This window comes from Aspergillus lentulus (assembly GCF_001445615.1).
Source record: "Aspergillus lentulus DNA, contig: Alt16, strain: IFM 54703, whole genome shotgun sequence".
Classification (NCBI taxonomy): Eukaryota; Fungi; Ascomycota; class Eurotiomycetes; order Eurotiales; family Aspergillaceae; genus Aspergillus; species Aspergillus lentulus.
Genome location: NW_028322113.1, coordinates 3,526,610 through 3,541,132, shown reverse-complemented (window position 1 = coordinate 3,541,132; position 14,523 = coordinate 3,526,610). Strand labels below are relative to the sequence as shown.

The window sequence follows — 14,523 nt, the reverse complement described above, 5'->3', positions numbered from 1 at the left end:
CAGCTGATCCGTTACCTAGACATGCGCATTGCCTTGGATATCGCGTGGGCTGCGAATGTGCGCGTGTACAGGACGCATTCCAATGTCCCCCAGATAAGAAGGCAAGATCCGGGGAAACTTGCGTGGAATGCATTGCCTAGTGTACGCACGTGATATAGGGGGTTTGCACACCACACTTTGGCTTCGATTATGGCTCAAAGATGTGGCAGGGTCGCGTTCTGCAATGTCGATCTATCAGCAGCTTTGGCCATACAGATCAGACATGCGCAGCAAATGCTTCGATGGTGGCTGACATGGACCTGCTGAAGTTTCGGAGAAGTATCAAGTGTGTGAGGCGAAATCTTGGTCATCCTGGGATTGATTGAGGGGAAGAGATGTTGAGCGGAATGTTGGTCATCTGGAGCGTTCAGTTGGTTCTAGAGAGCGAATGCAAGTTGTAGAGAGCCTATGAACGGTCCATAGGCAAACAAAAAGAACAAACTTCGAGGTCGATACTCCGTAAGTACTCTGCTGTTTGGTCCAAAGTCTGGTCTGTCTTTATCTGAGCCCTCGTCTCATCCCTGTAAGTGTTTAAAGTGACAGACCCATGGGTCCTGTGTTTCGGACCGTCGGTGAGCGGGGGTTTTCAGAAACGTTATCTTCTTCCGCCTAGCTGATTAGTCATTTGATATAATTTACCTTACTAGTCCCAGAAAAGTGTAGACCGTATCAGCCACAGCCCAACCACTAACCTGGAGCTGGAATTGTGGCTTGCTTGCTGATACGTGGGGCGGTGACACCATCTGACGTCGATGTCAAGTTAAGTTGCGGCTTGCAAGCAGGACTTGGGGACAACATCTCAGCAACGTCTCTTCTTCCTTCTATCTATCCATTATGAATGATTCCCAACAATGACATCGGATGAAAAGTCTGCCACTTGCGACATATACGATCCCAATACGCTTCCCGACTATGACCGGGAGTTTATCAACCCGGATGACCTCCGGCAGTTCGAGAAGGCGCTGAATGCCCCCGAAGCCGCTCCTCTTGTTGCGCTTAATGACTGGCGTCCAGTTAATCAACGGGTTCGGAAAAGCCGTCGAACTAAACCGAGGAGAAGCAAAGATGAAACGCGAGAAGGTGTGCTCTACACGGTGTTGAAGTGGCCATTCCTCTTCACGGTGTTCGCATGGATTACGGTCCTTGGCTTCGCCTATACACTGACACGCTTGTATATCTTCCTGTATGAGCAATTTGTGACATGGAGAGGCAAGAGAGAGCGACTCAGGAGAGAGCTCTCCATACAGACCAACTATCAAGACTGGCTGAAAGCGGCACAGGCCCTCGATACTCACCTCGGGAATCTCAAGTGGAAGGAAACGGACGAATATGCATACTACGACCATCTTACCATCAATAAAGTGGTGGCGCAGCTGAAGCAGACTAGAACAGCAGCCGAGACGGAGATGCAGAATGGACGCTCAGGCCTGAGTGATCCACCTGCCGTCGAAGAGCTTTGCTTCCTGCTCGAGGCATGCGTGAAGAACAATTTCGCAGGTGTGGAGAATCCTCGACTGTACAGTGAAACATATTCAGGAACGAAAGATCTTGTGCAGGAGTACATTGACGAAGCCCACTCTTGTATCCGGCTAGTCCTGGATAGTAAACAGATTTCGAATGAGGACAAGTATCAGTTCTTCAAGCATCTGGACACCAACTTCGGTCGCACGGCTCTTTGCCTGTCTGGTGGTGCCACATTTGCCTATTACCATTTTGGTGTGATCCGGGCGCTGCTCGATAACGACGTCTTACCCGAGATCATTACCGGAACGTCAGGAGGAGCCTTGGTTGCCGCTCTGGTCGCTACTAGGACTGACGAGGAACTGAAACAGCTGCTTGTTCCGGCTCTGGCTCATAGAATCAGGGCGTGCCATGAGGGCTTCACAACGTGGGTGCGCCGTTGGTGGCGAACGGGGGCCAGGTTCGACACTCTGGATTGGGCTCGCCAGTGTAGCTGGTTTTGCAGGGGCTCGACCACATTCCGAGAAGCCTACGAGAGAACAGGGCGTATATTGAATGTTTCGTGCGTTCCGTCTGACCCTCATTCGCCGACGATTCTTGCGAACTATCTCACCTCGCCTGATTGTGTCATCTGGAGCGCAGTCCTTGCGTCCGCGGCAGTCCCTGGTATTCTCAACCCGGTTGTCTTAATGACGAAGAAGCGTGATGGAACACTTGCTCCATATTCTTTTGGACACAAGTGGAAGGATGGCAGCTTGAGGACGGATATACCTATCAAGGCTTTGAATCTGCACTTCAACGTGAATTTTACAATAGTATCACAGGTAAGTTCTGCTTGCATTTGGATCATTAGTAACTAGTAACGTCTTCTAACGAAATCATTCTATAGGTCAACCCGCATATCAACCTCTTCTTCTTCAATTCCCGAGGAACCGTCGGCCGACCTGTCACGCATCGTAAAGGCCGCGGGTGGCGCGGAGGTTTTCTGGGGTCCGCGATCGAACAATATATCAAACTCGACATGAATAAATGGCTTAGAGTCCTCCGCCATCTCGAGCTCCTGCCTCGCCCCTTAGGCCAGGACTGGAGTGAGATTTGGCTGCAGAAATTCAGCGGCACCATTACGATCTGGCCCAAGAGCATCCCCTCCGACTTCTACCATATACTATCGGACCCTAGTCCAGAGCGACTAGCACGCATGCTTCACGCGGGCAAGCAAAGCGCTTTCCCGAAGATTCAATTTATCAAGAATCGGCTCAAAATCGAAAACGCCATTATGCAGGGCCTGCAGCAGTGTTCCTCTGGCGGAGGTAGGGTGATGTCACCGATTCTATCTCGCCGTCGCCAAGACCGTGCACAGGAACATGCAGACCGGATGGTCGAGCGTCTCGACCAGAGCTTCCCAGAGCGCCAGTCGGACTACAAAGACGAGTCCAACTACACGGAGGTCTCAGACAGCCTATCTGCAACGTCGTCCCGCCCGCACACCCCAGACGCGCGACGAAGCAGCATGTTCGAGGAAATGCGGCGCCAGTCAGCCGTTTTCTTTGACGATTCAGACATGTACGCCGACGAGGATGCAGTAACCACCTAGAGCGCCCGTGTCTTCTGTTCTTCCCATTCCATCATCGATTTCTGTTTTCGGATGCCTGCATGGATGGCTGGTGGCTAGTCGGCAACGGTGTTAGCGGGCGCCAGGTCACCATGCGTGGTCGATCTTCGGGGATCTTCGCGAAGGGCGAAGGGATCCCGGCCGCATAGTACCATTTCTTTGAACATGCTGCGTGACGTTGGCATATGACATACCCCTAGAGTAGATCGGCTTCCTCTTGTATTATATCATTTGTTTTAGCATCGATCGATACCTTACTGCAATACAGGTTAATATATCGTTTTGATATTTGGTTCTTATGAAATGAATTGTGTTATCACGCCATGCAGTAGCTCGAGGAATACCTGGCGCAGCATTGATCATACTTCGTGGTAGACAACAGTGACCACCACTGGCGCACGTAGGGGTACAAGTCAGAAATTTATCTGGCACATGGGTAATATCATGCATACCGTACTAATTAGTAGCATTGTTGATATTATCAAAACATGCTCAAATCCGTGTACATCACAGGCACAGGCGCAGACTTAGGAGGGAGTATAATGTTCGTTGCTTCGTTCATAGTAACCAGTATAGTACAATTCGCTCATGGATCCGGGGCGATCCTTATATAACTAGGAATTTGCTCGTAACCTCCCTCGCTGACTCCAGGTCACCGCTTAACGCGAAGATATTCTGCAGCGCAACGGCAGCTTCGCGCGAGAAGTCCTCCATGAACTGAATCCCAATTTGCCCGGCATGGTCCGTATCCTCCATTACGACGTCGCTACCGTCCGCTGGGCCCGTGTTCGTGGTCAGCGGCTGAGAGATCTTACCCTGAGACTCTGTCTGGATCTGCTCCCCAATCGCCAGGACGCGCTGGTAACCTTCGATGGCGAGATGCGCGAGGCCGAGTAGATGCCATACGCGAGCAAAGTTGAATTCCATTTCCTGCCGTTCCTGGAGGAGGCTTCCCTTTCGCTCGCGAACGCGACGGTATTCGTGCATGAATGAGAGCCCCTGCATGATGAGGTAGTGGCGGTTGTCGGACTGACGTTTGAGAGAGTGGTGGATGTAGCAGAGGGCAATGGAGAGGAGGACGGCAGGGTTCTGGTCGTCGAGATCGTATGCGCGGAAAAAGTAGTTGAGAGCTGGGTAGAAACTGTTGCCGGAATATAGGATGTGGCCATATAGCACAAGCAGGGCGACGTCCAGTTGGTCAGCGGGAATGGCTTCGCCTGACTCGTCGCGGGTGGTAAGCGTCGCACGCTCTTTGTAGATTGACTCGCGGACTGCTTTGCTGGGTCTGGAGTCATTGGGGCCATCTGGGATGGAAAAGTCCATGGCCTTGATCTGCCGCAGCATGAATTTCATGTTTGGTGAGGAATGGAAGAGAGACCGGTGAGGGTCACCACAGAGACGGCTTAGCATGGAGAATAAGCGATATGTGTCTGTGACGAACTGATATTCTTTGATGAACCAGCGTGCTTCATTTGCAAGAGTTTCCTCGTCTTGCGCCTTCAGGGCACATGCTGAACGGGTTAGTATACCAACGAGCGAGACCAAGGTGCCAGGAGTAACTCACTAAACCAGCAGACGTGGATCAGGCGAGTGGAAGGTTTCGAGTGATACCAAATACTGGCATCTGCAGCTGCTGCAAGACTATCGTAGGCTTCGTCAGGCTCCCCTTGCCCTGAGACGACAAGAGCGTACTGCAGGAATAAGTCGAGCCACTCATCGAAGCTGATACCATGGTAGTCGGTTGGTACAGCATCCTGGAGAGGCTCTTCGGTAACTGTGCCTGTTATAAGTGTAAGCTAAGCCGGATCATGTCTTTTCGGAACGTCCTTTTTTACGTACCTAAAGACTCCTGAAGACGACTTGCCATTTCCTGCATCTCATCCATGAGAGTACGATTTTTATACTTTCCCGCCTTCCTTTGTGCTTCCCTTGAATAACCCAAAAAGACGATGTTGCGTTGGAAAGGATAAAACACCTTATTGGAGCGAAACTCACGTAGCAAAGCATCCGCGATGTCAAGCCAGTCCTCAAGCGCTTCGGCATTGCCCTCTTTGACCCTTGGTTGAATATGCAGCAACTTCCCATACAAAAACTGCACAAGCTCTGTCCTTTCTCCCTCAACTTCTTGGACATTTCTCCTCGTAGCGCTTACGGAAGTAGTGGTAAGCGTCGGAGCCTGCCCTTCAGCATGTTCAGGCGGTACAGCCATTCTCAGACCTGGTAATTCCGGATCGGTCTCGGTTCTGAACTCCAGCGCGAGTTGTTCCAAACGAGTATCCTTTCTCCGCCGATGAGTTCTGGTCTCCTGTCGCCCAAGCAGGACGGCTTCGTTGACATACTTCAGCGCTTGTTCAGTCATTCCGATGCTCTCGTACAGCTTTGCGAGCTGTGCACGCGACTCTATGTTTCTTGCATCATAATCTGCTACCGTAAGATAGCAGTTCTCAGCTTCTTCAATGTTGCCCAGCTGCATGAAGCAGTCTCCCATGGCCATGAAATAGCTGATGTCGGCATACTCGGTGGTCTGCTGGATCGGCGTATAATACCGAAGGGCGTCCCCCAACAAACCGACTTCCTTGAGCGCATCCGCAACCTCGCGGAAAAGGTCGCCATAGTCATAGAGTCTAGCCCCTTCGGAGGTGTCTTCTGGATTCAACCATGAGAAATGATGCTGTGACCTGGTCAGAAAGATCAGAGATCCACAAGCGGCGTTAACCCTCTGCACTTACCAGAGCTTCGTCCTTGTGATCGTAGCCCATCCTCAGACGAAACAGACCAAGCTTGATCCGAAGCTCAAGCGGAAGACCCAACCCATATGAATCTCGCGGCCAACGTCCTGGAATATAACCATCGACTTTGATGCGCCTAGGAGAATCGTTTGCATCCCATTCGCGGTCGTCTTCGTTGAAATTTTCCCACATGTTATCATCCCGGCGACCAAGAAGCCATCGCGAGACAGACTTAAGAGCTTTTAATCCTTCTTCATATCGGCCTAGGTAGCTGAACAATTCGGCGTATATGTTGACGTCGGACCAGGAAAAGTCGGGAGCATCTTCCGGCTCAAAGGACTTGTAGTACTCAACACTGTCCGTCCACTGATCTACAGCCTTCTGAACTTCGTTGAGATCAATGTAGGCTTCTGCCAAATTTCGCAGAGCCCTTGGATGATGCGGAACCTCTTTGAGGATTCTTTCGTACTCCGTGACAGCACGGCCGTTGTGGCCCAACTCTCGATAGACTGCAGCTCTCTGAAACCTCGCATTGTAGTTCTTTGGTTCAATATCAATGACACGACTCAGGCAATAGATGACATCGTTCAGGGCTGCTGGACGATCATCACCGGCTCGATCAAGTATCATTTGCGCTACTTTGAACCATACCGTGGCATCCCTCGGTCGCGTATGGGCGCCGCTGAACAGTGCCGTTAGAGCCTTGTCTTTCTGGCCCTGAGCTAGAAAGATCTCCGACAGCAGCGAGTGGGCAGCAAACATCTCAGGGTTGATATGGATCGCACGCTTCACAAGATCAATGGCGGTTTCATAATCGCCATCGATAAAGGCCGAGGTAGCCTCCGAGTGCAGCATCTTGAATTCCGCACTGGGCTCCAGTGGCTTACGAGGCCCTCTCTTAATTCCTTTCCCACCACGGGCGCCCCATCGTCCAGAAAAGGGCCCCGTGCCTCTTCTGCGGCGTCGTCTCCGACCGACTGAATCGTCATCGCCTTCCTCTGCAGCATTCTCGTCCACGTCTGAAGGCTCCTCTTCGCTAGAAAACGTCAATAATCAAGGACAAGGCAATTTCGGATGAACAAACTGACGTTGAAGATTCTTCCGCTGAAAATTCATAAGGGGAGTCCTCCGCCGAGTCATCCATTTGCGAATTCTCCTGTACATCCTCCTCGTCCTCGTACTCCATAGCTTGCTGGCCAGGTAGCTGCGAGGCGCTCCGCGAGAAAAGATCCTTGTAAAGGCGAGGATCAATTACGGAGTGGAGTGAGGATTCGCCTGCGACGGCTGGCTGAGAACCTTGCCAAGGGTACTGCATCGTCTCATCAATGTCAGGATAGGCGGACTCCTGAGACTGAGAGGGATGACCGGACCTATTTCCATCACTGGGATATTCCATCTTCAAAGTGTCCGATATGAACTATCCACCCGGGTCTATGACGTTGCAGAGAAAACCAGATGAATTGCAGTCCATGAACGCAGGAGAGTAGTGCTGATAAGCTCAGAGATGACCAGGTGCAGATTCACACAAGCATGCAGAATAATGTATCACCAGGTGTAAAGTAGACTGACCCACCATCACAAGAAGGTCTCAGAGCAACTCAACCGCGATGCTGGATGCATCTGATGGCATGTATCCGATTGAGTCGAGTAGAGTAAGGTACTGTCCCTTGTATCCACATTCATTCAAGGCGCGTCAGACTCGTTTCGACGCAGACAATGCTGGCTGGTTTCCACGAGGTTGATTCAAAAGAGCATAAAAGCAAAGACATGAAGGATCCTCATGAGCTTAATTCATACCAACAGATCCCCACTATCTATAGCATGCGAGCTGCTAACAGCAAGCGAGCGGTCTGATTGGGCAGGAGATTCCTCGGACTTCACCAGACTGATGGAATCACAGTAATGTAGATGATGAACTTCCGTGAAGAAGATACAAAGTAAAGCTCAAAAAGATGAAAGAAATTATGAATAGTCCAGGATCACGGCAGAAGCGATGGAAGCTGCTTTACGTTGTCCTGGGTGTTGGACTAGCAGATGGCTGACCCAAGGAAAAAAAGCGACCAAAAGCGCCCAACCGGAAAAAGCCTCGACTGTCTCCTCAAACTGGAAACTCTTCTTCCTCTTCCTTTCTTCCTCTCCCTCTTCTTTTCCTCCATCTCTCTCCTTCTTCCATCTCTTGTCCATCCTCCATCATCTCTAATCTCCTCCCCCTCCCTTTCACCCTCTTCGTCCTTTTCTCACTTTCCTTTTTTCTTTTTACTTTGATGATTCAGGCCTCCGCTTGTTGTGTTTGACACACTATTGCAGTTGGTCCTGACATCCTTTCGTTAAAAAAAAAAAGAGACAAAAATATACCACGCGAAAAAAAACAAACCAAAAGGTAGCCTACAACTACAAAATCGCCACTGATAATATTCCGACTCTCTGTCCGCTACGCCTTGCACAACTCCTATCGACGACGATATCTCCGACGCGAGCTCTCACGTATCCTTGAACACAATCCTTCGATACCCTTTCGGTTCGATCCGTAATCGGCAGAGTCTCGAATCAAGTAGTGCAGCCACTGGCTTGGTCTGTGCCCCGATCGTTGTCGCCTAGAGCTATCTCGGTTGGGTTTCTTTGCCATTGCAAAAACCTGTCTCCCTCCTTAGAGAGATTCTCGGCCCTTACCTTCTGTTGTATTGTGATACGGCCTCTTTTCCGTTGTCGTTGTCGTTCAAGTCTGGAGTTTCTTTCTCGCGCAAACTCAGCAGGTACTGCAGGTGTTTTGCAGTAATACTTCTTCTTCACGCACCAGTGCTGTAACAGCTCAAGCAAAAAGAATTACACCATCACCGTCATTCGATTGCCCTCATGGCTAGCCACATCATCGGCAACCGTAACAGCACTCCGGACGCCTCCAAGTCGTCCCTTCGTCCTCCATCGTCTTCTCGGAACCTGGGTTCTCACCAGCTACGCGCGTCGGCCGATATGTCGGGCTTCCCGTCTCCGCTGTCGTCTCGCAGCATCCGCCCGTCCTCGGAGGTGTACTATAACCAGCAGTCTCAGGCTCAGAACAATGCGGAGGATCCGTTAGATCGTGCAGCTCAGCAGTGGCTCGCCGATATCGATCAATATGAGACTACTCTGGAGGAGATGGCAGCTGCCACGCTTGATCAGGACTTCAAGGACGAGCTGAGTGCTATCGAACAATGGTTTCGCGTCCTCAGTGAGGCCGAGAGGACCGCCGCTCTTTATGCTCTCCTGCAGCAGACTACGCAGGTGCAGATCCGCTTCTTCATTCAGGTCCTCCAGCAGATGGCCAAAAGTCACCCAATGTCGGGCCTCTTGTCACCTGCCAATTTTGGTGAGAAAGGTATGTAGGCAGCTAAATCCCTATCCTACGCTTGTGGCTGACTTGTCCTTTAGATGCGATGTCCAACAGGCTGAATGATGCGATGTCAAAGTTGAACATTGACAGCTCCCGCAACTCCTTGGGTCGCCCTCCGCCGTCCCCTGGTGCCAAGCGCAACTCGGGTTTGGACTCTTCGACCATTAATGCCATGTTCCCCGATGCCGCCGCGGCCATCGCCAAGAAGAAGGCCGAGTTCACGCAGCAAACTGGCAACGCTCCGCCTTCCAACCGCAATAGCGCTGTTTATGGCGACCGCTCCTCGTTTGTTGCACCGACCATCTCCGCTCCGGACAACACAGACAACCTGGGTCAGACTCCCGCTTCGCCATGGGCTCAACGAGGTAACGAGCCTCAGCCGCCTATTGCCCGACCCAAGTCTTCATCCGGCCAGCAGCCGATGGGACAGTTCAGCCAGGCCTCGTCGGGCCTGCGTTCTCCGCTACCCACACAGACGGCCACCATCCCGGCTCCTGAGATCGAGGCACCCCTACTGTCGCCGTACAATGTTGGAAATGCCAGCTGGGCCTCCATGACCAACACTCCGATGACAGCAACCTTTGGTCAGCAGGTGCACCAGCCGCCGAACTCGCAGGCGGATATGGTCGCGAATGCCACCGCGATGAAGCTGGCCGCTTTGTCGACGGTCAACAACCGCATCGCCCTGGATGATGCACGCAAGTACCGCCGTGCTCGCTCAAACGATGGACAGGGCAGATCTTCCAACAACAACGTCAACCAGACCATGCAAGGCGGTCTTGCAAGCCCCGGCCTTCCGGGAGCGAATCATCTAGTTGCGGGACAGCTTTTGAACGCCCAACAGCTAGCTGCCTTGCAAGCTCAACAGCAGGCGGCGATGGCGGGTCGACGTTCCCGCCCCACCTCCCCAGGCATTGCCATGCAGGGAGGCGCGCTTGGAGCCATGGGCTTCACCTCACCGCAAAACAACGGCTTCCTGGCTGCTTATGACCCCAACAATCCGTTACTGGGTAATGGATTGGGTGCTCTGGGTCTCAGCCAGTTTGGGCTCGGTGGTCATGAGGGCTACCTCTCTGATCATTCCGAAGTCGCACGTGGCCGCTCTCCCCGGGGTCGCCGTGGCAGCTCCAAGCCGCCCGAGGATCCCACCGACCCGAATCTTCTGAAGGATATTCCCAGCTGGCTGAGATCTCTTCGCTTGCACAAGTACACGGATAACCTCAAGGATCTCAAATGGACCGAGCTGATTGAGCTCGACGACAAGGCTCTGGAGGATCGAGGTGTTAATGCTCTTGGCGCTCGGAACAAGATGCTCAAGGTTTGTCTCGCTCAACTCTTGAAGTGGCGGGATGTATTACTGACGATCACAGGTGTTTGAGCAAGTCAAGGAGGCCAAGACCGAAGGAAAACTCGACAACATTGCGTAAATGACACGGATTTACTTCTGTCATTTCTTTTTCATTTTCTAACATTCTCTCAACTGCATTAATTTGACTAGATTGACCTTGGCATAAGTGGCAGGATCCGACCTATGAGCGATCTCTTTGGAATGAGCTTTGGAAGGAGAGATGTATGTACTTTTTGTGACGTGCTTTTTGGCTTTACGCAGCCGATCAACGGATCAACACGGCGAGCAGCATTTGAGAGGCCCGGTTGTGTCTCAAGTGCTGGCGATGTCTGGAAACGGGTTATGAAAGCAACAGGTCTGTCTGACCAGGATGTGCAGTGTTTGATTTACTACTGTTATGTTATGCACATAATCAATTAATATGACATGATTAAGCAGTCTTAAGTGTAATGGAGTGTGGGTAGAGAGGTAGTCAATTTCCTTAACCTGTAGTGCCTAGGATGAGGCAACAAGCATTGTGATTGGCTGGTGGAGTCTTCGACAGCGGTGGACCTCGTCAACCTCCGTCTATCAACTTACCATATCCCCACCACTTTAGAGACGTACATCACTTTCAAACATCACTCGTTACCATATTATATCCATCATTATCAAGATTTTACAGCCAAATTGACCACACGGGAAACTACACCTCGAAAGAAAGAACCAGAAACCGGAACCAGGACAGAAAAATGCCTGCCACGAAACAGGAACTCTCCCTACTAATCAACCCGCTCGTCCCGGAATCCGTCCAACACAATAACCGAGTTAGACTCCTCCCTGCCCCCCTCTTTGTCAATGTCGAATGGAATTAGTGTTAACAGAAATAGGTTCTCTCCCAACTCCACTCCCTCACCTCCTTCCTCCTAGGCCTCACAGCCGGAATCCTCGCGCTGCAATCAGCAACCGGCTTCGCGTTTTATCTCCTCGGGACGGTGCTCGTGTCGGGATTGTTTCATCTGCTTGTTCTCAGACGGAGTGGTGGGAAGGGCGCTGGGGTGTTCTTCCCGGGTGTTGGGGGCGAGATTGCGGGGATTGATGAGAGGGGGTTGGTTAAGGGGAATGGAGGAAGGAGAGGCGCGTGGAGGGATGTGTGGCTTGGGGGCGGGGTTCTTGGGGAGGCGCTCTCGGGGTTTATTTTGGGGTGGGCGGGTGTTGGGGGCGTTTTGAGGTGATATCAGTCTTTTTTGGGTTCCATTGGATTGGATTGGATTGGATTGGATTGGATTGGATTGGATTGGATTGGATTGGATTGGATTGCATGGGGGTTGTATAGAGGTGTGGTGGTGGTTTGGATGGTGTATCATTATTATCTTCTACGTCTCTATAAAAAGATTCTATGCTATGTCTATGCTTGGCTCTGTGGGAGAGGATGGAGTTCGGTTTCCTCTTCGTGCCTTGGCTTGGACTTGTTGGTGTGTTTGTATGCGGTTACGTTTCCCTGTCACTGTCAGTTTACTGTATGACGGATGCGACGAGAAGGGCAAAAGGAAAGGGAAGTACCGTTAGCAATGCCCACAGGTACGGAACGTATATGACCTCGCTGTGGCCGCCCTCGCTTGTTTCTTCACCCCCGGTCTCGGCCTGCTCCTGACGCTGCCGCGAACGCTCTGGCTTGATCCATACATTACCCATCACCAACCCCGTCGCAAGGCTCAACCCGATGACCGGCATGATAGCGATAAACGCCCACATGATGGCCTCCTTGCCCGCCGTTCGGATAGCCTCCTGCTCCGGACTAGGCAGACCAGCAATGTATTCCAACGAGGAGCCGTCGTGCACGTCCAGCCCAGCCATATCCCCGCTGCCGGTGTTCCTCGAAAACCGATTATTGAATACGCTCCCCATAATCGTCAACCCCAGCGTGCCGCCAAAAGGCAGCGCAAATCGCATCAGCGACATCGCTGGGGCGATCTTCTCGGGCCACACGCCTGCCGTGTGCAGGTTTACGGGCATGAGGCGGAGCCCCGTGCCTGCGCCCGCGAGAACCATCATCCCGTTTATGAGGGCGGTGTTTTGCGTGCTGATGGCCCAGATGAGGAGGGCGAAGCCGGTGGTTTCGGCGATTGTGCCCGTGTTGATGGTGAAGAAGGTCTGGGCTGGGTAGACGTTGCAGAGGTAGACGGCGAGGTAGACGCCGGCTTCTTCTGTCAGTTTGTTTCAGGAAATTAGAGCGGGGAGCATGAGAAAATACCTCCTAGTCCTGGAATGTAGTAGAGCAGATTGATGCCTGCTCTCGAGGCAGGATAAGCTTCGACTAGGGTGAAATATATACCGATGAAATAGAAGACGGAGTACATAGCTGTAGTACCAGCGTCAGTTCAGTACCTGTACCATAGGGGAAAAGATGAGTACCTGCTCCACTGGAAAACTCCAGAACCGCAAGCCAGATCGTATCGCGTCTGGCGAACATGCTATACGGCAGCATGGGCACCTGCTTTGGGAATATCCGAGCAAACAATCTGCCAGGCTCGAGGAAGTACTCGTACAGGAAAAACAGCACAAAGCATGCGCCTCCCACAATCAGTGGCGCTAGAACCTCGGGGGAAGACCAGGGATACGTTGGCCCTCCCCATGCCGTGCCCAGGATGATGAGGCCGACGCCGAAGATGAACAGGACTGCCCCGACGATGTCTAGCGTTGCCAGGGCTGGAAGCACGGTAGACGACCGCGAGCCTTTTTTGAAGACGGTTCCTTCCACGAGCTCATTGCGTAGGAGGACGAAGATCACGATATGCGATATAAAAGCAATCTATGTACTAGATGGTTAGCTCCATGATCAGACCCTGCCGTCCACGACCAGACTTACCGGTATGGGCACCAGAAAGCAGTACCTCCAATTACTCTATTCTCATCAGTCAGAGGCCCAAAAAACCAAGTCTCAGGCTTACATCGGTCAAATACCTGCGCATCACCGTTAGCATCACCATGATGAGGAATCTCCAAAAACTTACCCCCCAACAACCGGCCCAACCCCGTACCCCAACCCTCCCACAAACACAAATATCGAATTATTCCTCGCATTTTCTCTCAGCGAAACCCGATCCGCCAGAACAATCATAATGATATTCATAATCCCCGCGGAGCTCGTCCCCTGCAGCGCCCTCCCCAGCAACAGCATCCCCCAGCTCTGCGCCGCCGCGCACAGCGTACTCCCCACCAGCATCAGGAACATGGCGAGCTGGAGCACTGCATGCCGACCGAAGACGTCGGCAAGCTGGCCGAAGATGGGGATGAATGTTGTCGAGGTTAGTGTGAACGCGGTGACGATCCAGTTGAGTTCGTCGAATTTGTCTGGTACGAAAAGGTGAGTACTTTGTGAAAGTGAGTGTTAGGACTACGGGAGAACGCACTGAAATGGGATGCGATGGAGGGGACGGCCGTGGCGACGATTGTCAGATCCAGCGTGCTGAGGATATATGGGAGTGTTAGACCGCAGATGAGTTTCCATCTGTAGATGCGGTCGTGGCGTTGCTGCTGTTGGCAGAGGTGGCATTTGGCGTCGTCGTCTGGTGCGGACTGAGGGAGTATGTGCTGGTCCTCTGTCTTTATGGAGGTTCGCTCCGTAGACAAGCCATCGTCTGCTGCTGCTGCAGCCTGGCTCGATTGTAAGCGGTGTTGGCAGCGCGGCTTTTGCTCTCCGCCAGACTTGGATGGTGTCCGTGTCTTGTTGTAGATGTACTTTGTGGCGGCGAACATCGGAGTGCAAGCGCAGTCAGACTATGTCGATTTGTATCAGGAGGAACAGAAGGTGATATGTTGAACAAGTAAGCAGAGGAGGACATACATCATTTTATAGAGGAGGGTCTCTGTTGTCTATGTCACCAGTTCCATTCCCTCGCGGTGCTTCGTTTCCCAAAGAGGCAACTCTCGTATTCGAAAGTTGAAGCCTGGATAAGCGTCAGCCACACGGACAACCGAGTGC

The 14,523-nt window shown here is 52.1% G+C and overlaps 4 protein-coding genes across 4 annotated transcripts; 2 read left to right on the top strand and 2 right to left on the bottom strand.

Moving 5' to 3' along the window:
• Positions 1-890: 890 nt before the first annotated feature.
• Positions 891-3,094, top strand: ALT_8611 (patatin-like phospholipase domain-containing protein; the record flags this gene model as incomplete). The annotated part of the gene is made up of 2 exons (XM_033557166.2): positions 891-2,324; positions 2,390-3,094. The coding sequence occupies 2 exons, from the start codon at positions 891-893 to the stop codon at positions 3,092-3,094; spliced, it is 2,139 nt and encodes a 712-aa protein (XP_033413057.2).
• A 624-nt stretch (positions 3,095-3,718) lies between these two features.
• On the bottom strand, positions 3,719-7,237 carry ALT_8610 (tetratricopeptide repeat protein; the record flags this gene model as incomplete). Its single annotated transcript, XM_033557165.2, has 5 exons — positions 3,719-4,623; positions 4,677-4,892; positions 4,952-5,783; positions 5,842-6,877; positions 6,930-7,237. 5 exons carry the CDS (start codon positions 7,235-7,237, stop codon positions 3,719-3,721), a joined length of 3,297 nt encoding a protein of 1,098 aa, XP_033413056.2.
• Positions 7,238-8,694: 1,457 nt separating this feature from the next.
• Positions 8,695-10,638, top strand: ALT_8609 (RNA-binding protein VTS1; the record flags this gene model as incomplete). The annotated part of the gene is made up of 3 exons (XM_033557164.1): positions 8,695-9,196; positions 9,250-10,529; positions 10,582-10,638. 3 exons carry the CDS (start codon positions 8,695-8,697, stop codon positions 10,636-10,638), a joined length of 1,839 nt encoding a protein of 612 aa, XP_033413055.1.
• An 859-nt stretch (positions 10,639-11,497) lies between these two features.
• Positions 11,498-14,297, bottom strand: mfs56 (putative MFS-type transporter C1399.02; the record flags this gene model as incomplete). The annotated part of the gene is made up of 8 exons (XM_089600444.1): positions 11,498-11,780; positions 12,118-12,745; positions 12,793-12,900; positions 12,954-13,350; positions 13,408-13,443; positions 13,490-13,502; positions 13,553-13,892; positions 13,952-14,297. The coding sequence occupies 8 exons, from the start codon at positions 14,295-14,297 to the stop codon at positions 11,498-11,500; spliced, it is 2,151 nt and encodes a 716-aa protein (XP_089455337.1).
• Between the last annotated feature and the right edge of the window lie 226 nt (positions 14,298-14,523).